Here is a 22,221-nt window from a genome sequence, read left to right as displayed (position 1 = left end):
AGAGATAAATATGTCATGATTTATGAAGGGAACACATTATTATTAATCTATTTCTGAATATGCTCTAATTTCCCAAACATGATTCATTTCTTTTTTTGCTATTCTCTGTTAATTAGTTAATCACGTGCATTTTGAAGCATAAGACAGTTTTCAGTGAGACATCACAAATGCACATGATGTGAATCTTCTGAACTAAACCATTTTTGTGTGGGTGCGTATCCAACACATAACAATTCAGTTTTTTTCTGAGGAATGGAACACGTATGGGCCCAAAAGTGACATGGGAAATTAGCAAATGACTGGAATTAAATAGAATTGAATAAATAATTGCGAAAAAAAAGACAAAGAAGTCGAAAGCCTCCATAAAAATTTGCTTAGCCGTAATAAAAATAAAAAAATAAAATAAAATAAAAAATGAAGTCAAACGCACCGCCCCATACTTCTACTACGTCATCATTCCGCGTCCACAACACAGCGCCCCTCTGCTCGGTCTACACTTCTCACACGTGAGTCAAACTACACTTTAATGCTCTCCATGAATTCTGTGTGTATCGATTCATCCTCAGCTGACTGTGCTAAATGTGTCAGTAAAATATTTTCAACAGTCTGTTAAAAATTTCCACTTGTTTCGAAAACGATCGAGCTGGTTTGTGGTTCTCATGCTGAGCGCTAACATGGACGCCTGCTCGTATATGGAGACCTCGAAGCCAAATCCTTTTCCAGGATGTGTCAATATAACGTGTAACAGCGTATCGGATCCCATGTTGTCCTCGTATAACAAGACTTATGACATTTCTTGAATCATTAATATCTACAGGTAAATTCGGCATACTTGTTGTGGCCCAACAAATAAAGATCTCTGTGTTTACAAAGAATTTCCATCTTGGTCTCACTGACGTTCTCCTCAGTCTTCGAGCATGCTGTCAGGAAGGATTGGCAAATCAGAAACACAACAATTAGTACAAAGATACCTAATAGATACAGAAAATGAAAATTTATTTGATACCGATCTACCAAATTATATTGATTAGAAAAGAAGTGTTTCCTCTGACTCTCATTTATTTTTTTAATTCACATTTGACAGGTTCATTGTAATTTCTAATGAATTTTTGGCCTGCTTGTTTCATGTGATTTGTATGATCAAATACAGACTAACCTGTAAGTCCTAACTTGACAAAATTTTGTGAAACTGTAGGTAAACAATACTCATCATATCTACAAGTACCCTATCGGTTATGTTATTAAAATACTTTGGTTTGATGAATAAGGTGAGAGTGAACGTCACCATCAAATCCCAATGATTCTGTCATGTTTTCCCCTCGTCTGTTCCCTGTTACAGCCTGAGGATCAAACTGAGCAATCTCTCTAACAAGACCAATACATTCGACTTGTAACCTGCATGCTGTAAGGTCCAAGCTATGCTGGCAAAAGCAGAGGAGAGGAAGCCAAAGAAAGGGGGAGGAAAGAAGAGGAGACACCCCGGCGAAGATGGAGATGGAGGAGAGAGGAAGAGGAGGGGAGGCGAAGAAGGAGAAAAGGGTCAGGGAGACGGCGGGAGGAAGCGTCTGGACGCTCTGAGTGTGGGCTATTTCCGCCGCGTCGGGGAAAGGCTCAGCGAAGGCTTTGAAGATAATGAGGAGAGAGGTGAGAGGGATTCTGTCTCTGGTGACGGGAGCCAGCAGAGGAGTGGAAGTTGATTAAAGTTGGGAATGTGCAGCAGAAAGACTCCTCACACAAAAATCTGTGCTTTATTATAGTGATTGGTATGTGGAAAAAGTGAGTGAAGTTTAAAACATTGTACAACTAGTCGAGAGGAATCATATAGGCTGTTATTAATCTGTTGTTACTTAATTACTATTTGCTTGATTGTTGTAGTTATTTTTCAAACAAGAATGCCAAATAATAAAATCTCATTATGGCCGAGTGTCAGTGCCCTGCTGTTCAGCTTGCTCAGCATGTTATGTTGGCCAGTGATCGATGCTGGGCTGAGTAAATAAGCTACCTTGAGCTGTTGTTCAGTGATCAGATTGATGAGACGACACATCTGCTGGATGTCAGTATGCACAGAGTTGGATGTATTCATCCCTTGCATTATTGGAGACTGTGTGTTTGCAATCACTTAACCTGTAACCAGGTTACAGTCGCATTTGATTTTTTTGAATGTTGTGTAAATGAGGACCCTGGTATCTGTAATCAGGGAGGGGGCTAGGTGTCTCCTGGAGAAGGCAGACTTCTCTGCCATGTATATATGTGACCAGGTTTAACATTACTCTGCTTGTTGCAGCCTTATTGCTTCATTTCACCAAGCTGTGCGGTCTCCATCTGTCTGGTTCCATTAGAGTCACTGTGTACTCTTAGCTGACCCCAATTTCTCATTTCTCCTTTTTTAAATATATGATATTTGTCATTAAATATCAAACGCTCTGTGTATAATTGCTTGATGTGTGACTCTCTCTCGTACAGAGATGTTTGTGGAGAACGTCCTCACAGAAGTTAGAGGTAAAGCGACCCTGGTGGCGATGGACCGAACAGGAAGCATCACTCTGCAGCGGCTGCTCCCACTGTCCAGTCCTGACCAGGCAGGGGAGGTACTGGCCGAGCTGGGAGGAGAATCAGGGTCCAAGTTTAAGCCGGTTTCTTGTGACCGGTGCGGCGGTCACGTGGTGGAGAGTGCAGTCCGGCAGATGTCCAGGGTGATGGGTGAGATTACATGTTTCATTTAGGTGATGGTAAAGAGGTGAAATCACACAAAAACAACACTAACAACTCAGCTCTGTGTGCCTCCTCTGTGTCCATGCACCGCTAGAGAAGGAGCCGTCTGCTACCACAGAAGAAGAAGAGGAGGAGAGCTGTGCGGTGTTGGAGGCCCAGGTGTTGACTTTAAGCCAGGTGGTGAGAGACAACTGCGGAGAGTTCATCAAACATGTTCATGGCTCACATGTGGTCCGCACACTTTTACATGTGCTGGCAGGCTGCCTCGGACCGCCCCGCACCGAGTCACGTCCAGGTATGCGCGCGCGCACACACACACACACACACACACACACACACACACACACACACACACACACACACACACACAGAAAACATTGCTGGCCCAGCACAAGGGTTTTCACGGTCTGACGCTGTGGACCCACTGACAGACAAAATTGAGATAACTGCACCAAACCCTTCAGTTTTTGTCAGAACTTCTGAGCTTCAGTCGTGTCGAAAAAAATATTTATAGTGCAATATAAAAAAAGATTTTTGTTTGATTTTTGATTACTGTTTGATCGGTAATCGTGCTTCGAGTTTTGGACACACAGTTTCAATAATTTGTGGGCTTGGGAGGATGTAAATCAAAAGTATGATGTAGCTGCAGCTGGTTAGCTGTAGACTATTGATCAACAAACTGGCATCATCAAAAGTTTGCCAAATTGGCTTTTAGCAGCTCCTGTTTGCAGTGAACGTATAGATGTACAGACAACTGTCACTGGATCGTTTTGACACCGAAAAGAAATTAAAAACGTGATGATTCTAAAGCAAGTTCTGTCTTTTTCGATGAATTCTAAGCAGTATTTATTTGCAATGGACATTGGAGATAATGATGTCTCAGTCACGCAGAATCTAAAAATATGTGCACAACATCTATGAGTTCAGTTGTGAGTGTACTTAGGACTCTGAGAGGGATTTTAGAGGCGACCTGAGAATCACTAAGGGTTTAAAGTACCTAATAGCCTCCATGAGCTGTGCGTGCCTCCCAGTTGGAAAACAGATATCAAACTGCTGCTGTTGTTGAAAGCCTGTGACCTTACGTTACCCAGTGTCTGGCAACAGTGACACAAGTCGACCCTCACCAGACAGACAGAGAGCTTTCTGAGCTGCTAGAAAGTAACCGATTTCACCCATTATGTGTGCTTTTCACATCAGTCTCCACTTTTTTTCTTCTGACAGCAAAGCCAGCAGATCAAAAGCTCTATTTTCTTCCTGTCAGTGCTCGGGCTTAGAGGCCGGTCCAGTGTGTCGGGGCTGCTACACACAGCGGCTTGTCGCTTTAAGCTTGTTTTAATGTCAACTTCTGTCTTTTATCATTCTTGTTTTTTCACCCAGGTACAAAAGAACGTGCCGTTGTTCCACAGCTGACAGACTTTGAGATTCCCACGTCATTTTGGTACGAGCTCAAAAGCCTCACAGAGACCTTGATGGACAACGTTAATCGTGAGTCTTCTTTCATCAAACCTAAGGACGTGCATATTCGCAGTAGTCGTTGACAGACTGGAATTGTGTTCAGCTTTGTCACGAGGAGAAAATGCTTGTATTGCAAAGCACGGGGTGTTGTGTTTATTTCATTTAACTCAAAAAAGACCTGCACCGTGTGAACAGACTAAACTGTCCAGGTTTCAGTCTTAAAATGACTGCTGCTTACACAGTTTGGGTTTTAAACAGTTCATTTATGACTGATGGAGTCAGAGTCAGCAGCCTTATAAAACACTTAACGACTGACCTTTCAAGCTGGAGCTGGTGACGTTGGAGAAACCCGCAAGACTGATCTCGAATTTGAAAGTAGACTACCAAAAAACATCCCCTCAGGCCTCCGTCCAAAGCCACTCCCCAAAACTCATGGAGCGTCCATGCCTGACTCCTGCTGGAGGACGAGTCCACGAGAGAGGGTGGAGGAGAAGAGTCGCGATGAGGGGATCAGCTCTTAAAACATAACGTAAAAACTAGTGCTGTCAGTCGTTTAAAATATTTAATCGTGATTAATCTCATGAATGTCATAGTTAACTCACGATTAATCGCAAATTAATGGCACATTTTTATCCATGTCCCATTAATTATCATTTTAATACTGTTATCAACATGGAAAAGTGGATAGGCTTGCTTTGTACAAATGTTTTTTTATTGAAAACAATGTGTAGTGTTATATTTCACACTAACATTCTCACTTTGAGCAGTCATTCACATTTGAATGAATCAAATCTCACAATTTAACTACTTCAACTTTTTTTTACTGTAAGCTTGTTCTTAGTTGCGGTGTCCATATGCCTCTGTCGAAAGCCATCCATTGTCGCCTGGTTTTGACAAGGAGGCAGTGGAGAATTCGCATTAGCCGTGTGTTTGGCCATCAAGTGGTGATAACTCATTTCACACCGACAATACACACAGATAACTTTGGTCTTGTCAGTCGATCCATCTGGCAACTTTTTGAAACTAAACTTTCCATTCAGAATCTTGTTCGCATCCATTTCAGCGTTTCGCGCTTGACATCCGCACAAACCGCTCGCCTACTCTTTTACAGCTAGCAAGCAGACAAGACAAAACACATGCGTGGGGCGTGCCTATTGTTTTGTTTCCAGTTTACGATCGGATCCTGTAGTTTTTCTAACATTACTAGCAGTGGCCACAGCTTATAAAAGAGCGTTAATCTCACATAAAAACATAACAAAAATGCCTCTAACACACACCACTTACTCTGGTTTTAATATTTTATTTCCACTCTTTCACGATTAAATTTAGTGTCCTGAATTTGACCATTTCTATTTCTCTTTCTTTCCATATTTCTTTCAATTATTATCAGAATTGTTTGAATACTCTGTTTCAGTTTAGCTGTCTTTGAAGAAAGAATTTGTGCATTCAGCCTGTCGAATCCTGGGTCAAGTATGTGAGCCCCGTGATCTCTTTTGAAAGGGAGCATTTCAAATAATGTGGCGGGCGAACGCCGTCAGCCCCTCCTCTTGAACTCTGCTTACGGCTCTGACATTTCTATTGGAATCAGAAAAACACTGAAGCCTGTTAAATGCGAGTGAGGGCTCTGAGGAGAGTCAGAGTGGAAGTGCTCAAGGGCAGCTTTCCTAAATAGAACGCTGTCTGAATTGTGTTTAGAATTCATACGATAAATTCAGCCTTGCGGGTTTAATATCAAAACAAAATGAAAGAGTCGATGAGTAACCTCGGGGCAGGCGCACATGCCGCAGAGAAACCTAAGTGGCTTTTACCGGAGCTCTGCTGCACAGGGACAAACTGTGTTGCGTCCACATTTTCGTACCCATAAAGCAGAGCGGCGTCTCGTCAACACAGGTGTCTGGATAAATGGAGGGAGAGACACATATGCAGCTCTTTCAGTCTGCCTTTGAACTGATAGTATGGCGCAGCAGGAGCTATTAAACATACATTTTACAAGCATTCAATTTTCTCCAAATGAGAGGCGAAACGCACTGTGAGCATGCTGGTAAATAAGGACATTAATTAGTCTAATTTGGTGCAGATGTTCTCTGGTGTTGGTTAGTGGTTGGTGGTCTGAAAGTTTTGGTCCAGTTGCAACATTTAAAAAAAAAGAAAATATATATTTTTTACAGCTGGGTCCTTGTTTGTCTTGTTGTGTGCACACAGTGCCTGCTGCTGAGTTACCACTGATATACAGCTGATGGTAACACACAAAGAAGTGTAGCTATTTTTTTTATTAAAAAAAGAAATCAAAATTTGCAGATCCCTTTGTTCTGTTTTTTTAAGAAGCACACTGAGCAGGACATTTTACAGCTGAAAAACAACTTCTAAATGACCTCAAACCAAAGACATGCATTCAAGCACAGACCTCAAGGATCCAAACAGGGTGTTTGTATGCCAAACCCTGAATGTGAACATATCTTCTTTTTTGTTTGTTTGCTACAGGGCGCCTTTAAATTGGCTGTAAGTTTTAAGAAGTATTCTTTCTGTGTCTTTTCTCTCCAGTAAGTGTTACTGATGCTGCTGCCAGCGCCGTGTTCCAAACCATGTTGACCGTGTGTCACCGAAAACGGCCCAAACTCTGCAAACAGCTCCTCAAACGCATCATGGAGTATCTGACAAGTTGCCGCGCCGCACCAGGAGTTAGGTCCGGGGCGACTCTCACACTGTGTTCCTTTGGTCCAGGAATGAGTCGCTGCTGCCATGAAATGTTGTGTAACAGCTGCTTTTGTTTTCGCATTCCTTTTAGTCCACTTCTGGTCTTTCTCAAGGACCAGGCCTCCAGCCGCCTCATCGAGACCATCATACAGCTGTCCCACAAGTCCCTTCTCCGGGACCTGTACAAGAACCACCTCAAGGGTCAGCTGGTCGACTTAGCCCTGCATCCCATTGCCAACTTCCCCATACAGAGGCTGACTGCGGCCTCGGCCAAACACAAAGTGGTTGGTCATGAGTCTCCACAGGGCAGGATAAAAGACAGGAGGTTTGTCACTGTAAGGGTGACTCCATTTTCTCTCTCTGTTGCTCTCCTGTAGTTCCTGAGGTTGTTCGATGAGCTGATCCAGGGCGTGGAGGCCGTCTTAGCCGCAGGTCACATGGGTGTGATCGTCCAGCTGGCAGAGAGCTGTGCAGAAAGTGAGGAGAAACAGGAAGAGCTGATGCAGTGCCTCCTCCAAGTAAGCGTCAAGGAGCGGTTGTTTCTTGCCCACATGGGTCTTAAATCAACAAAACAATACCCTTGTTTCTGTTTATTTCTCCTTCTTTATGGCTAAAAGTGCATAAAGCACAATGAAGCCGCTTCATGTTTGATTTGTGGGTAATGGACATCCTGCTGATGTGTTGCCTCCCAGGCGTTCCACTGTGCCGAGCCCGGCTCTCGACACGTCAACTGCCTCCCTCTCTTCATGTCCCTGCTCACCTATGAGGTGTATTACCACTCTGACACAGCAGAGGGCGACACACAGACAGAGGTAAACAACTGAGAGACGTCCAATCAAATCGAGTATGGCTGCGTTTTAACTGCAGTCTTGGCATTTCTGTGTAGTTACTGGCACAAAGCTGCACCGCAGATGTTGAAAAATGTTGACACTGAGTACATGTTGCGCATGCAGCGAGCTACAGTTCTGGGCTTCTTGATCGTTTCTAGGTCCCGCTGTCCTCCATCTGTTACCACGGCTCCCGTCTGGTCCAGGCGCTGGCCAGGTTCAAGGAGCGCTCGCTCCTCCTCAGCAGCCTGCGCACCCTGACCCCCGCTGACCTCCTGAAGCTGGCGTGCGACCCTGCAGGCAGCCACGTCCTCCAGGCCCTCATCACCACGTCCAGCGACAAGGGGAGAGGCAAGATCCTCAAGAGGCTGGAGGTACGAGTGCAGTCCTCCGCAATGCTCCAGTTACTGTTCGCTAAAAACTGCAGACCAGATGGTTTAGGGAATAACTTAAGCATAGCCGCCCCTAAGGTGGCAACAAATTGGCCAGTTTCAGCGAATAGAGAACCAAAGTGAAAATGGAGCTTCCGTGTTCATGAAAAAGAAAGCCCCCTTCGACATCCAACGTTTGCGATTGTATCAATAGATAAATGTCATGCTTGTTTCTTTGTAAACTAGCGTGCTTGTTTGTCGTAGTCTTAAAGCTCATCACCCTTTCTCTATTGTTTATCCTCAGGGTCAGTATGTCCAGATGGCCTGCTCCAGGTTGGGTAGTCGGGTGCTGGAAGCCGTGTGGAACAGCGCCTCAGTCAATCACAGGCAGAGCATCGCACAGGAGCTGGGTAGGTCCTGACTTGAAGGGGTGGCTGGATATTTGTTTCATTTGCTTTTACACACTGCCCGTCGGTCACATCCCCATTAACGGCATCCTCTATCGTCTCTCCTTTCCCTTCCAGTGGGGAGTGAAAGCCAGCTGAGGGCAGATCAGTTTGCTCGCCATGTGTGGGCCAAATTTGCTCTCTCCCACTTCACCCACAGAAGAGCCCACTGGCAGGAAATACAGACCGGCGAGTCCAAGAAGCGGAAGCTCTTCAACGACATCCTAGAGTAGAACAAAATCTATATTTAAATAATCTCTTAGTGTCTTTTTGCTATGTAATTGGATAACAAAATAAATAAAATAGTCCTTATTTGTGTGAGAGTTTGTCACTCATCAAATCGAGCAGTAAGGAACAGTAAGGTAGTTCTGTCCACGTTTGTGCTATTTAATGTAAGGAGCAGCTTGGCCACTAGGTGGAGCTCGTGTCATTCTCTTACTCTCCTTTGGTGGTGGTCCAGGTCTTCAGATGAGTAGAGCAACACCCGCTCAAATGTGTGAACACAGTCACTGAGAAAACTGCCTGAAACACTGACCCAGAAACACAAAGCTGACACTACATCTGATTTTCCTCACTTTGTTTTGTGGATGTGTAATTGCTGAAGAAACACACGTGACGTGAATGTATGCATACATACGCTGAATATGGAACGGCAGTTTTAGTACATTTCATACATTTGGATAAAAACTGGAAGTCTGACGTGGATGTGAAAATGATCTTTGAAGCCATCATCGACTCTTCTGTTCCCCTGAATGTCATGTTTCCTAACAGCTTCCTACAAGGAAACAAACAAATCCAGACTGTTGGGAATCGTTGTGTGCCTCAGCAGTGAGCTTGTTTTGTCGCAGGCCTGCTGGAGACACATTGCTTCATCACACAGGAGGACATTGATTATATATTGATTTGAAGAAGGGAAGCCTTCATCTTGGCGGAAGCTTCTCAGAAGAGAAAAGAGCACAGAGCCCAAAGAGTCACGCTGAAAGACGGCATGTGTTATTAGCGTGGACACAACAACAATGGTCACCATGCTTCTCGGTCATAAAGGCACGACGGTGCATTTACAGGTTGATTTGACCACCAATCAGCTTGCAGCTTTCCACACTGGACAGACAGTACGGACCATATGGCAGGTATAAGGCTCCAATTCTGGTGCCTTTTTACAATTCATTTTAATAAATAAAGATTCATCTTCAATCCAACGATCTTAAAGAAAACAAGTCAGAAAATATAAAAAAAACATCTTACATATTTCACTTCAGCACAGAGGTTGTTTAAGATAAATGCAACCTTTTTGATTCAGCAGAGAGGATGTTTCTTAATAGTTGCACTACCACATGTGTGCATTAAGTGAGAAAAAAATATTAGAGCCATCTCGCCAAGGTTCATGCTCCAAAACATAAACAAGTAAAGAGGAACCTGAGCGAAGTGAGGTCGTTATTTGATGCAGGATGTGCATTGCATTTGATTACATCATTAAAGTGTTTCTATTTTTCGGCTCAGTGAGCATACAGAGTGTACAGTGACATGTCTGCTCGCCATAAAAGCATAGCAACGTAGAGAGCATTTGAAACAGCATCTGCCATTGAAGCATATTTAATGGATAAGTTTACTCAAATCAGAAAAAAAAAAAAACTTTCCTAAAGTAGTACTGAACTATGAACATCAGAGTATCTGAGCTTAAACACCGGCCTGGTTACTCAGGACAACCTGCAGATGATAGACCACCATGTTTATGCTCTTCAGAGGACCAGTCTTAATGGTTTTTTGTCACCTTTGCAGAATATAAAGCCAAACTGTCAATTATGCGCAGAGACGTTTGCTAATACTTCATGATAAAGGTTCCAATCACATGCTTATTTAATGCATAACTAATGATTCAAAATGATTTCATGCAGTATGTATAATGACTTCCTGTTGCTCACCATCAACAAATGATCAAGTCACTATGAGTTTATAATGGCTGATGCATACATTAACTCCTATTCCATCACATGATGGAAACGGGCGACACAGAAGAGGACATTTCAGAGTGGTGCTGAAACAGAACGCTGCCTGTTCCTGTAGAAACATGAGCTGAACCTTTCCGTCACCGGACCGGTCGTGACAAGCGAGCACCCACATGTGGCTGACTGACCCATCGGTCAGCAGAGACCTGCTCTGGCAATGCTGACAAGTCACAGTCATGACACAATATTAAAAGCCAGGTTTCCTTTCTCACTTCATTCCAGTGTAAACTGTTGATGTATGTCCAAAGATGTGCGTCCTTCCCCCTGATCTGTTTTTAATTTGGTGGCATATGAATGAATGTATGAGGTAAATGCAAATTAATGATCATTAATTGATGCTCCACCGAGTCACATTAACTCTTAGTTCATGATATATGATGCATACACAATGCATTCAATCACATATTAAATCATCCTGAGTGAAACATCGGTTATGAATGACTTCAGTGTGTGATGTGTACTCTCAGTTTAAAACCGTACTGGATATTTCATAGTGTAAAGGTCAGGCTGTCGTGGAGGTACATTCATGCTCATGAAGACGTGAAAAGGCCTTTTTGCACAGCTCTGATATAACATTCTTTAGCTGTCCAACTGCACACCAAGCCTGGCTCAGTCGGCCTCACATCAGGGTACAGCAGCACTGTCTCATCGCTTTGCTTGGTAGCAGCACTGAGCCCCCGACAGGCTGTTTTCAGTTGGCTCAAAACGAGTGGTTGTGCATGTGACTAGAGAAAAGGCTCCATTTTTAAATATCCTCATGTTTTCAGGTCTCTGTACTTAGCACTTGTAATGATATCTCTGTGGTTTGGACTTTTATTCCATCAAAGCTGCTACTTTTACTTTGTTTTGCACCATAGTCATGCTTTACTGGTGACATGCTTCCCATAGCAAAATTAAGAATTTTGGCTGCAATAGAACATCAAAAGAGCGAAAGAATTTCTTCAAAGGAGATAAAAAGGCTAAAAAGTCGTGTGTGATAATATTGTTGTACCCCTGATTTAAAGGAATGGTTTGACATTTGGAGAAATATGCTTATTCACTTTCTTTCTGAGAGTTAAATGAGACGGTGGAATCTCCTTCCATACTGTTTGTCTCTGTGACTATTAAGATGGAGCAAGGAGACAGTTATCTTTGCGGCTGAATGTAGGAGACATCTCACGTCTGGCCCTGGTAAAACACAGCAGAATCCACTTCCCAGCACCTGTAAAGCTTACTTATAAAACATTATATCTTATTTAATACTACAGTCTGGCACTTTTATTGAACTAAAGGATCTGTGAGGTGCAGTCATGGTTTCCCAGTTCAGGCTCTAAGATACTAGTTGTAACCTTCTTGATGCATTGCACATGTTCCCCTTCACATCCATGTCAGCTTACATCAAAATCAATACTAATCTCATGGTGCCATTTCATTACAGTCATATTTTGCAGAACACATGCTTTCCCTTCACCTTCTGTCATTAATCCACATTACTGTAAACATGTGGGGAATTGCTTGCAGCGTTCAGCTCATAACGACGCTGATTTGTGCCTCCTCAACTCACCATTACAATCGCTTGGCCTGATATTTCCCTGAGCGCTTCTCGCTTTGACCAAACTGGGTTTAATTCCTCGTGCTCCATTCTGAGCGTGATATTGAAGTGAGGCTGGTCTGGCTTGTTCTTTTGTGGTTTGGTTATTATAGCTGTGTGCATGTGTAATCAGCTCTGTGCACTTGGGAGACAAAGCGGAGGAACAATGACCTTTGGGGTACAATGAGCCATTGCCGCTTGAAAACAAATCACATTGCACGGCTTCCCTGGGGAATCAGCTATGCTTCCTTCAATGCCACTCAGCGTCTGGCCACAGCAGTGTCTGGCCCTCACTGTAGCCTCCACGTGCCCTGGCCTATCCCCAGATACACTAGAACATTTCCAATATTACCTCCTGGCTTACATGCCTACACCCACGCTTCAGGAAAATATGCATCTCATTATGCACAGTGCTCACTGAAAATAGTCTTTCTTTGGTGCAAAGTGAGGAGTAAGTTCGACAGGCTTTCACTGGCGCACAGTAGGTGGTTTGTCGTCTTCTAAGCTCCCTGTCTTCCCTGCTCTCGTCTTTTGCCCGAAATTCACAGTAAATGCCCACAGAATGAGTCAGCGACGGAAAGACAGAGAGAGGGAGGGTGTCTGTCACGATTTGAGAGACTGATAGGGTGTCACAAAAAGAAACTGTATCATATTGTCCTTGTTTCCCTTTCTATTTCCTGCGGGCTTCTGTGCAGCTGTCAAATGCATGCTATTATCTGACAGTTATCTGACCTGTTTAAGTATGATGAAATCCTCTATGTGTCATTTCCCGTTCTGCGAGGCGCATTGTAGAAAATCCAGAGCGTCTCTGAAGAGTTCACCTTATCTGTGCGCTTATCGCCGTCTGCCTCGCGTTCACCTACTGAGGGAATAAAGCAAAACAAACAAAAAAAACACCCTCTTTCTGAAAATCAACATAAATATAGGACATTTGAGATGCCAAAGGACTCGAGGACTCATCGTCTCCTTGACAACAGTCTCCAAGCAACCATTACTCCTCAAAGCATTTCTCCAACCCCGTCTCTCTCTCTCCCTCCTCAACCCCTCTGTCTCTTTGCCAGTTTGCGCTCCTCTCAAGTCCTCCCATGTATCCACTCCAGATAGTTACTGTAGCAGCATCACAGGCTGAAAGCTATCTGATGTGATCTCATGTGATTGGCTGTGGGGAACGGTGCTCTTGCTTTTTGGCCCGAGGTCCTTCTGTGCACTTGCTTGAAATTAGGGTGGAGCAGAGAGAGGGGAGACGTTCTCATAGTTATTTGTGTCATTATTTTCCAGCCTGTCGACTGAAATCTGTCGTCATTGAAGGAATAGGTTTATGATGGAGAATCAAACCCCCGTTCCTTCACATCATTAGCTGTGTCCTGTGACTGGCTTTTCCTGTTTTTGAATCCTGCTTCATCCAAATGTGTTGTCTTGAGGCCTGTCGATCCATAAATCATTCACGTAACTGATGCTAACTTTGTTTTTGGAGCTAGTTCAGGTATAACCAGCGCTGCATGGTTATTTTTAGGTGGAGACAATCCCTCATGGCCTGTCTCCTTAACTTCCTTTGGAGGGAGGGAAAGTAATACCTGTGTTTTGTTTTTAGACCAGACTGCATGGAAAATGTGACTAAAACACAAGAAGGTAATAATGCAGCATCTGAGACGACGGTCGCTTTAGCTGGAGGTGCTGGACAGATTCTAAGGTCACTTCATTCAAATCTAATTTCTCACATTCCTCTGGTGCTATTTAGCCATGCAGATAGTTTTGCTGTTGTTTGTTTTCAGTCATCACTCTTTGACATGCCTACCTCTGGTACAGTTACGATAACAGAATAACACTTTGTTCCTTCTATTGTTGAGAAGCACAAAAATTCAAGGGCAGCATCACTGCTCTGAACATTCTTTCCACTGGAGCTACTTTCTGCTGAAGACACGGTCCCTGTAAGAAGCTATTCACAGCGTCCTTGGTGGATTATTCAGAGCAGTGGTTTCTAAGCTGTTAGGCTGATAACCCCAGTTCATACTCCGAGATGCATGCGTTTCTTCTCAATCTGTAACAATACTGGGGAAACAAGTAAAAAAAGGACTTTAGTTTAGTAGTTTTTACACAATAAACAAACCAATAAGGGTCTCCTGCTATGCTGACAATGAGACTGACCACCTCGTACTTTACATGTGGTGTTCTGAGTGAATCTTCATAGCCGGGCTCTTGATAGTCTTGCAGCATCAGAGCACTGATGTGGTTGTTTTAGCAGATATTTGGGCTTGATAATGGAGCAAAAGCACGTGGGACCAAAAACATTAACAATGCAATGCAGCATTTTATGACAAAACAAGTCAAAATGTCTGATGTGAGAAAGTTCTATTCAACAAATCACCACCTTTTAAGTTGATGTGGTGACCCTCTTAGCAACAGTTGCTTATTTACAGATCCACCACTCCAGAGCAACATTGTCATTGATCAGAGTGTTTCTGGCCACCAAACAGCTGGTTAATGCTCCACTGTGTTCAGCAGCTTGTTGCTAATTGTCTCTGTGTGCTGCTTGCTGAGGCCGAAAACAAGGCTATGAGAGCCGTTATGGGCTGGAAAGCTAAACAATGAAACTTTTCCACATCGTTAGACATTATTATAAAAAATATTGAGAATATTGGTCAGTTTAAAGTAATGGATAAACAGCTGAAATAACTTCCCAGATCTCCCAAAATGCAAGTGTTCTGTATGTCTTGAGGTCAAGACAGCGATAAATTGCTTTGTCTCTTTTCATATTCTCCCCTGACATGACCTATTTTTGCAAAGTGTCGACATTGCATCTTTTTGCTGCTTAATCCTTAATGGAACAAGTGTCCTGAGAGGCCGTCTCACAGTCTGCCTGGAGGACCTGTGAGTCATTCCCTGACCTGTCATGCCATTCCTCAACCTGGTAACGGCTGTAATGAGACACTCATTTCATAACGTTATAAAAAAAAAAAAGAAATCAAGACGCCTACTCAGGATGTCAAACAAAAAATCATTTATTCTCAGTGGAAAGACAGGAGTGCTTAGTAGACGGTGACAAACGAGCGTGCACATGTCAGTGACGCCACCACACTTGACGAGATATCCGAACAACGTTTCCAGAACGTTCTCTTTCGGGTCACCTGTGTGGCCAGCCCCCACAGAATTCAGTGTCAACACACATAACAATGCCAGCGGGTAAAAGGAGGGAAATGAAAACATCAAACATCCACAGGTAGATTAGGTTTTCTCTCGTTTGTCCTCCTGTGCTTCAAGAACATCCTGGCGCTCGGTGACTCAGCTTCTGCTGAAGAACAGTTCAGTCTGGTCAGCCCTGCTAATGTCTTATTCCTTCTGACCTTTTTTCTTTCGCTCCACATCCTGCGGTAAAGGGTTCTTTGTGCTGATCGCTCATGATGCATTCAGCGAAAATATGGCTTGGGCGCTGATGTTTTTATCCTTATATAAAAATCACAGATGAACGGATGCCATTGGTGGAATCATCAAACACTTCTTCAGATCGGTACGAGACACGAAAGGTGAATGCAGTGTGAAGAGTGTGGCTTAAAAAGAGCGCAGAGAGGGAGGTGTTTTTTTTAATAATAAATAAAGGGTCTTGCCTTGGAGATGGCATTGCTAGAGACACTAGCTAGATTGTGCATTAGCTATTGGCTGACTGAGGACACAGTCAGTCCAGTATCATGTACAGTAACTGTAAAACCTACAGGGTCATGTCTTAGATCGTCTACTCGGCATGCTATAAAACAGGGTTTACAATACGTACACATTAGATTGCTATCAGTCTCTACATAATCAGTGCGTGCTACTTGGTTGTGTGTCTACTTGTGACCCCTGCCCCCCCGCACCTCACCACACGTCCAATTAGCATCTTAATGCGACGCTACCCTCTCTCACTGCCTCTCTCTCCTGTTCTCATCAGGTAAGATATTGCTCACCTCCTTATCTGTCCCTCTGTTTTTCCATCAAACCTGGCCTCCTCCTCTTTTAAAATTGATCCTCCCTTGACCTTTATCTGCCATTGCTAAATTTCTCTCCTCCCACCCCTCTAATTGTCCCGCTCATGTGAGTCTCCTCCTCTTTGCTGTCTGTACATTTAGTCTTCTGCTCCTCCCTGCTATCTCCCATTTCATCTTCTTCTACTCCTCCATCCTCTGCACCTCCCCCCTATCCTTCAACCTGGTGTGTGTGTGTGTGTGTGTGTGTGTGTGTGTGTGTGTGTGTGTGTGTGTGTGTGTGTGTGTGTGTGTGTGTGTACAAATGAGGAAGTGTGTCTCTTTGCCTGTGTATGCATGTGTGTGTCACAGTGCACTGAGGTCGTGGCAGGAGCGGGACTTCTGGCGGAGGATCTTGCTGCCCCGGTGGCGGCTCATCTCCCGGTAGCGGCCCCGATCTCGGTCCCGGTCTCGACCATAGGAGCGTGGTACCAGCCCTGCCAGGAAGCGTTTGGCCCGACTGGTCAGGCTCTCCCTGCGGCCCGCCCCGGGGTCGCCGTCGGTCCAGCCCGGGCCCACGCAGTCTCCCCTTGCAGTCCGAACTGCGGCCTCCAGCAGCTCGTTGGTGCCGTGGTCCAGGGAGGCTGAGAGCTCCATGAAGAGGCAGTCGAACATCATGGCGCTGGATTGGGCCTCTGGTGAGAGAGAGGGAGATAGATTTTAAATTACTGAGGCTTCACACACTGGCAGTTGCAAATGACAATTAAAGGCAGCAGTGTGAAATTTAAGGACATTAGATTGTAAAACTATCCACAGCCCGTTTGCAACCCAGCTGCTGTGTGATTTGTATCACCACGAGATAATACCTCTGGATCGACAGCTCCCTCACTGCTGTTTGGGAGACTCTGTTAGACCGAAGTGTTAATTTGTCACTTCTTCAGCACCAGATTGTGATAAATGGAGTCAATCTACAGCATCTCACTTTGTGAGGACGGGACACTCCTCTGTGTTTAGTGTGATTTTGGAATCTTGTCTGATAGCCACGACAGTGAGAGAGAAGTGCTTTGGGAGGATGTGATTTATTACAATGGATGCTCTGTGTTCAGACTGAAGAATTATCCTAATTTATGTACATGATGTGTGCTTGATATCACCTATAAAATAAGTAAATATGATAAACTGACAAAACAATCCCAATTCAAGGGTATTACACTTTGCATAATTGGAAGGGGTTTGCCTTGTTGTCATGGAGATAGATCTGTTTACATGTGACTCACTGACCTCCAGGACCTCAGGATTGCTCGCCTCATTTGCCTTCGTTGCATTGTAATGTTTAAAAATTAACATTGTGTCTTGCTTTTGCAAATCTGCCTTATCAACAGTTATAAATGGATTGAAAGAGCCAGAGAGAGAGAGAGAGAGAGAGAGAGAGTGATGGAGGATGGAGTTAATGTTGCCACTGGCTGAGTCGTTTAAGCTCAAATCTCTTGGCTGCAGCACAAATGGGAAAACGCTGTCTGTCTCAATGTGACTCTCCTGGATAAGGACAGGTGACTAAACGTGTTGTTGACATTCTCGGCATCTCAGCTAAAAGTGTCTGTTTGTTCCTGGTCAAACAAACCTGGATGTAAGGACAGCTGACAGATACGGATCGTTGTGCAGCAGATCGGCTTCACTGTCATCTCCAATAGCATTTTCTTTTCAACCATAGTTCAGCTTTTCTGATTGGGGCCGCACTGCTCAGTCAGTATCTAAGAGGTCATGAGTTTTTTTTAGGGTTATTATTCAGAATATTCATAATTAATAACTGCAGAAACTTGCACTGCATGAATTCGAGATGACTGCAAAGTGTAGGCAGCAGGAGGAGGTTGCAGCCACGGATGAATTTTAGGTGGGTTCGGAAAGATTTTTTGTTTAGAAAAAACAATTCAAGTACACAACAAAACCCTGCAGTAAGTACTGAAAAGAAAATTCAAATCATCAGCTTGAAGCGGATAAAAACACAGAACAAAGTAAAGCAAATTAAATAAGATAAGCACTTAAAAACTTCAATAAGAAATTCCTTCAGGAAGAACAAGTGGCGACTGCCCAAAATGTGATTTTGAACTGAGAATGCTGCTGAGGAGACAACATGTTTTTTTCCATTATCTCTCACCATTAGTTCTTATTTTATGATTTTCTGCTGGAAAATTGGAATTATAGCTTTCTTTGAGAGAAAGATGATGGATATTAAAATAATAAGCCAAACTGTCAGGTGTAATTGTATGGTGTGTTTTGGGTCAGATGAAGATTTTCTCAGAAAAATCAATAGAAGTAATGAAGAGGGTTGGAGAATGACAAAATGTTCCTGCATGGTAAGATATGACAATCAGAATTTCAAGTCGTCTCACTAACGTCTCCCAGAGCTTTCAACCACACGCTCTTTATCAGTAGGTGGAGTTTACAGCTGTCATGGAGATCAGCTGGAATGGGGCTGAAACCCCACCTGCTGATGAAGACCATGCAATACATTTGAAACTACAGAAAGGACTTCAGAAGCTGTACCAGAATATGATTTACTGAATACTAACGCCTTGTTAATATTCACAGCTATAGTCACTGCAATGTAACCTGTTAATCAGTTTTTTTTTTTTGTGAGGCTGCATCAACATGCTGAATGTGACAGTGTTACACAGGTATTACAAAAAACAGAGCTAGATTTGATCTGGCTGTAATAATCCAGCAGCACAGCAGCTGCTGACCCAAAGCTGTGTCACCTAATAGTGGGTGAGGTAAGAGTGAGGAGAAAAAATACCCCAAACCAGATCAACAGGGCTTATCCTAATACTCAGGACAGCTGATTGAATTGAACTGAGTCTTTATGACCTGTTAAATTAAAGAGAGGAGAGGAGAGGAGAGGAGAGGAGAGGAGAGGAGGAACCAGGAGTAGGCAGAGAAGAGTAGGAAGCAAGATGAGGAGTCAAGGAGACGAGGAGAGGCAGGAAATGGAAAAGAAATTAGGAGAGGAGATGAAACACTGAGAAGACTTAAGGGAAGGGGAGAACAGAGGAAACAGTGAAAGGAGATGACGAGAGTAGAGAAGGAAACAAAAGACGAGGAAACAAGCAGAGGAAAGCAAGTGAGGAAAGTAAATGAGGAGGAGAGAGGAGGAAACAAGTGACAGGAGGAGAGGAGAGGAGAGGAGAGGAGAGGAGAGGAGAGGAGAGGAGAGATGAAACAAGGACACAACAGATGAGAGTAGAGGAGATGAGTTGAAACAAAGAGAGGAGAACAGAGGAAACAAAAGGAAATGAGGAGAGAGGAGGAAACATGAGACAAGAGAAGAGGAGATGGGGGAATGAGGAGAGGAGACAAAGAGAGCAAAGGAAACAAGGAAACAAAAGAGGAGAGGAGAGGAGGAGAGGAGAGGAGAAGAAAGGAAACAAGGAAAGGAAAAAAGGAGGACAGAGGAGGAAAGGAGAGGAGATGAGACAGGATAAAAGAAGGGTACAAGAGAAAAAATGAGAGGACAGAGGAGGAAACAGGAGGAGAGAAGAAAGGAGGAGAGGAGAAAAGATGAGATGAAAGAAAACAAGAAGAGGAGGCAGAGGGCCAAAGGTCCATACCTGTGCTCCAACACAGAGAAAGGAATCAAGGGAAGGAGAGAGAGACAGACAAGAAGGAAGGAAGAAACATGAGTCACAAAAACAGAGGAGCGAGATGCTGAAAGGAGATGACAGGCAAGACGGCAGATGAAATGAACAAGCAGGAGGAGAGGAAGGAGACAGAATGAGACAGATGGACAGAGGGAGGAGACAGACAGAAAGAATGTCGACTAAGCAAACAGAGCCGGAGCGCATATTAATCAAAGCCCCAAGGAGCAGGGCCACACCACAGCCATATTGAGCCAATGATAAAAACGTTACCAGCGTGACAGTGTGTGTGTCACTGTGTGTGTTAGGGATGGGGAGAGAGATGTAGCAAGGGGGGAAGGTGAGAGATAACAGAATAGAAGTGTCACCGCACATGCCATAAATAGACTTTATGACTTCAGCGCTCTCGGGCTCCAGGTTCTGTAAGGAGGCTTTAAGCAGTCAGCCTCCTCCGTCAGGCTCACACATCAGCAAGAATACATGTGGCCTGTCCGGAGAGAACATAAGAACATCCTTGTCAGGCGCCGCGGGAACAGAGACGGGGCATTTCCATATCGCTGACCACATCGCTGCTCCTGGGTTCCTCTTCTTTTTTTTTTCATGAAGAGAGAATATGCTGAGTATAGGCATCTCTCATTGTTCACTCTTTGCCTCCTTGCCTCCCTCCCTCCCTCCCTCCCTCTCCCTTCCACTCATGTCATTGAATAGGCGAAACACCAAAGAGCGAACTTGAGTCGACAGCGATGTGGAGGCACCGATGTGCACAAATTTTACACTTGCTGCCTCTGTTTAACTTGCAAAGCAAAGCAAAGCAAACAAGAGTTGACCTCAAACTGTGGTTTCCACACTTCCGCACAATAGACACACACACACACACACACACACACACACACACACACACACACACACACACACACACACACACACACACACACACTGTGTTCCTATGTCCTTATGAGAAGCTTCCAGTGACTGTACCATTTCTCTGTCTCAACTCTCACCATTAAAAGCCTGAAGTTATAATAATATATTATTAAAGTAATGAAGACAATACAGTTACTGATAGTATATATATTTTTAAATGACAGCTGCTGATTATTCTATTTCAAGATCCCCCCCACACATCTCATTAAAATCACTAAAATGACACCTACTCCTCCTCTCTCATTTAAAATTCCAGAATCTATGAGTTTGTAATTATTTTTCATTTCCAAGGTTTAACTGTCAGACACAAGATGTCTCCTGCTTCATTGAAAAGCCCACCGGTGTGTGTGCACTGTAGGCTTCGGGTTTCCACATCACGCTTATGTTAGCCGAAAACTGGGCCAGGATTGGCTTCCAAATTATATCTGATGTCACAAATCCTGCTCGTAGGCCTGTCTCTTTAAAACAGGATTCTCAGTGAGCGCAGAGAAACTTTCCACCTTCAGCAGATGAGTGTGAAAACAGCCTTGTAGTGTCAAACTCTGCACATACGCCATTCTGCACGGTGAAGCTCAAACATTTAACTGTCTGAACAAGAAGACATTTTAGGCTGGAGGGGAAATTTATAATCCTAAATTTGAAAATCACTTTGCAGAGATGAACAAGAACACATTCCCAAACTCATTCCCTTTTTGTAGAAAAATACTGCAAATGCAAGACACACACACATTCTGGCATCTGATAAAAATGTTTAAGAGCCTTTTTTACTGCTAACTTTAAAGAGTTGAGATTGATTTATCAGATGGAGCTTGATTGTTAATTAATAACCCTCTTAACTAACAGCCCTCTTAGCATTGACAGCCCAAACTTGCAGTCGTTTACTCAAATTACATTAAAGCTGCACTAAGTGCTGCTGTAAATACGCCACTGTGCCATATGCAAGAGTAAAATACCTTACGAATGTTTGTCCTATTACTTTTACTACCTCACTTCCTGGTATCAGGGTCATGTCTTCCTAGTGTACATCGGAGCATTACCATCCAGCTGAATCATGTTTCTGGCCCTTCCTTTCAGCTCTGCTGCATCAGCTCCTCAAGAAAATATCCCAATCTTTAGCTGTCTGGATCACTTTGTACCAGCTTTGTGATGCTGGTACACTCGACTAGCCAAGCTTCTTTGCTGTGGTTTTATTATGGAGGTGAGAGCAGTGGGCCTACATCTGCAGTTGGAAAAGTTGTAAAAAAAAAAACAACGAGTGAGTTCACAGCGGGTTCGGCTTGACTGGCAATCTTTTTACATTACAGGGTGACGGCTGACTCAGTGATAGCCTCAAAAATGCTTTAACAATAACAGCCGAGTCAAGTGAAGGCTAACTTTCTGGACAGATTCGAGTAAAGAGTCATAATTGAGACTTTTATTGTATCTGAAAGCTGAGTTCACCTCTGGTCACTGACAATTTCTACAAATTACAGATCAGACAATTTACCTTTAAAGCCTCTCAAGTCCTTTCTGAATAGCTGCTAAAGGGCAGAATTTGACAAAATTGTCAGGCCAGGATCGTCTTTCAAAGGAGAGCCACAGAATAACCTCTTATATTGTGGAAAGGAAAGATATGGAGACAGATATATAAGAAGTATCTCCTCACTGAT

General features: G+C 43.7%; 2 protein-coding genes across 2 annotated transcripts in view; one reads left to right on the top strand and one right to left on the bottom strand.

The window, feature by feature from the left end:
- Positions 1-455: 455 nt before the first annotated feature.
- Positions 456-9,725, top strand: LOC139338934 (nucleolar protein 9). The gene is made up of 12 exons (XM_070974289.1): positions 456-506; positions 1,340-1,644; positions 2,464-2,700; positions 2,807-3,007; positions 4,090-4,197; positions 6,709-6,850; positions 6,953-7,145; positions 7,239-7,379; positions 7,554-7,673; positions 7,850-8,062; positions 8,364-8,469; positions 8,584-9,725. The coding sequence occupies exons 2-12, from the start codon at positions 1,419-1,421 to the stop codon at positions 8,736-8,738; spliced, it is 1,842 nt and encodes a 613-aa protein (XP_070830390.1). The 5' UTR covers positions 456-506; positions 1,340-1,418; the 3' UTR covers positions 8,739-9,725.
- Positions 9,726-15,064: 5,339 nt separating this feature from the next.
- rem2 (RAS (RAD and GEM)-like GTP binding 2) overlaps positions 15,065-22,221 on the bottom strand; it is a 24,728-nt gene continuing 17,571 nt past the window's right edge. The window contains exon 5 of the mRNA XM_070974876.1: positions 15,065-16,711. Within this exon, the coding sequence (XP_070830977.1) occupies positions 16,383-16,711 (329 nt within the window). The 3' untranslated portion in view covers positions 15,065-16,382. The remainder of the gene's footprint in view (positions 16,712-22,221) is intronic.

Source organism: Chaetodon trifascialis, chromosome 11 (genome assembly GCF_039877785.1).
Source record: "Chaetodon trifascialis isolate fChaTrf1 chromosome 11, fChaTrf1.hap1, whole genome shotgun sequence".
Taxonomy (NCBI): Eukaryota; Metazoa; Chordata; class Actinopteri; order Chaetodontiformes; family Chaetodontidae; genus Chaetodon; species Chaetodon trifascialis.
The sequence above is the reverse complement of the archived record's forward strand: the minus strand, read 5'-3'. Positions and strand labels throughout refer to the sequence as shown.

Bases quoted from the DNA above. Each gene is read 5' to 3' on its own strand.
- LOC139338934 (XM_070974289.1), top strand. From the start codon at position 1,419: ATGCTGGCAAAAGCAGAGGAGAGGAAGCCAAAGAAAGGGGGAGGAAAG. The intron at 3,008-4,089 runs GTATGCGCGCGC...TTTTTCACCCAG, and splicing joins CCGCACCGAGTCACGTCCAG to GTACAAAAGAACGTGCCGTT. The intron at 8,470-8,583 runs GTAGGTCCTGAC...TTTCCCTTCCAG, and splicing joins GAGCATCGCACAGGAGCTGG to TGGGGAGTGAAAGCCAGCTG.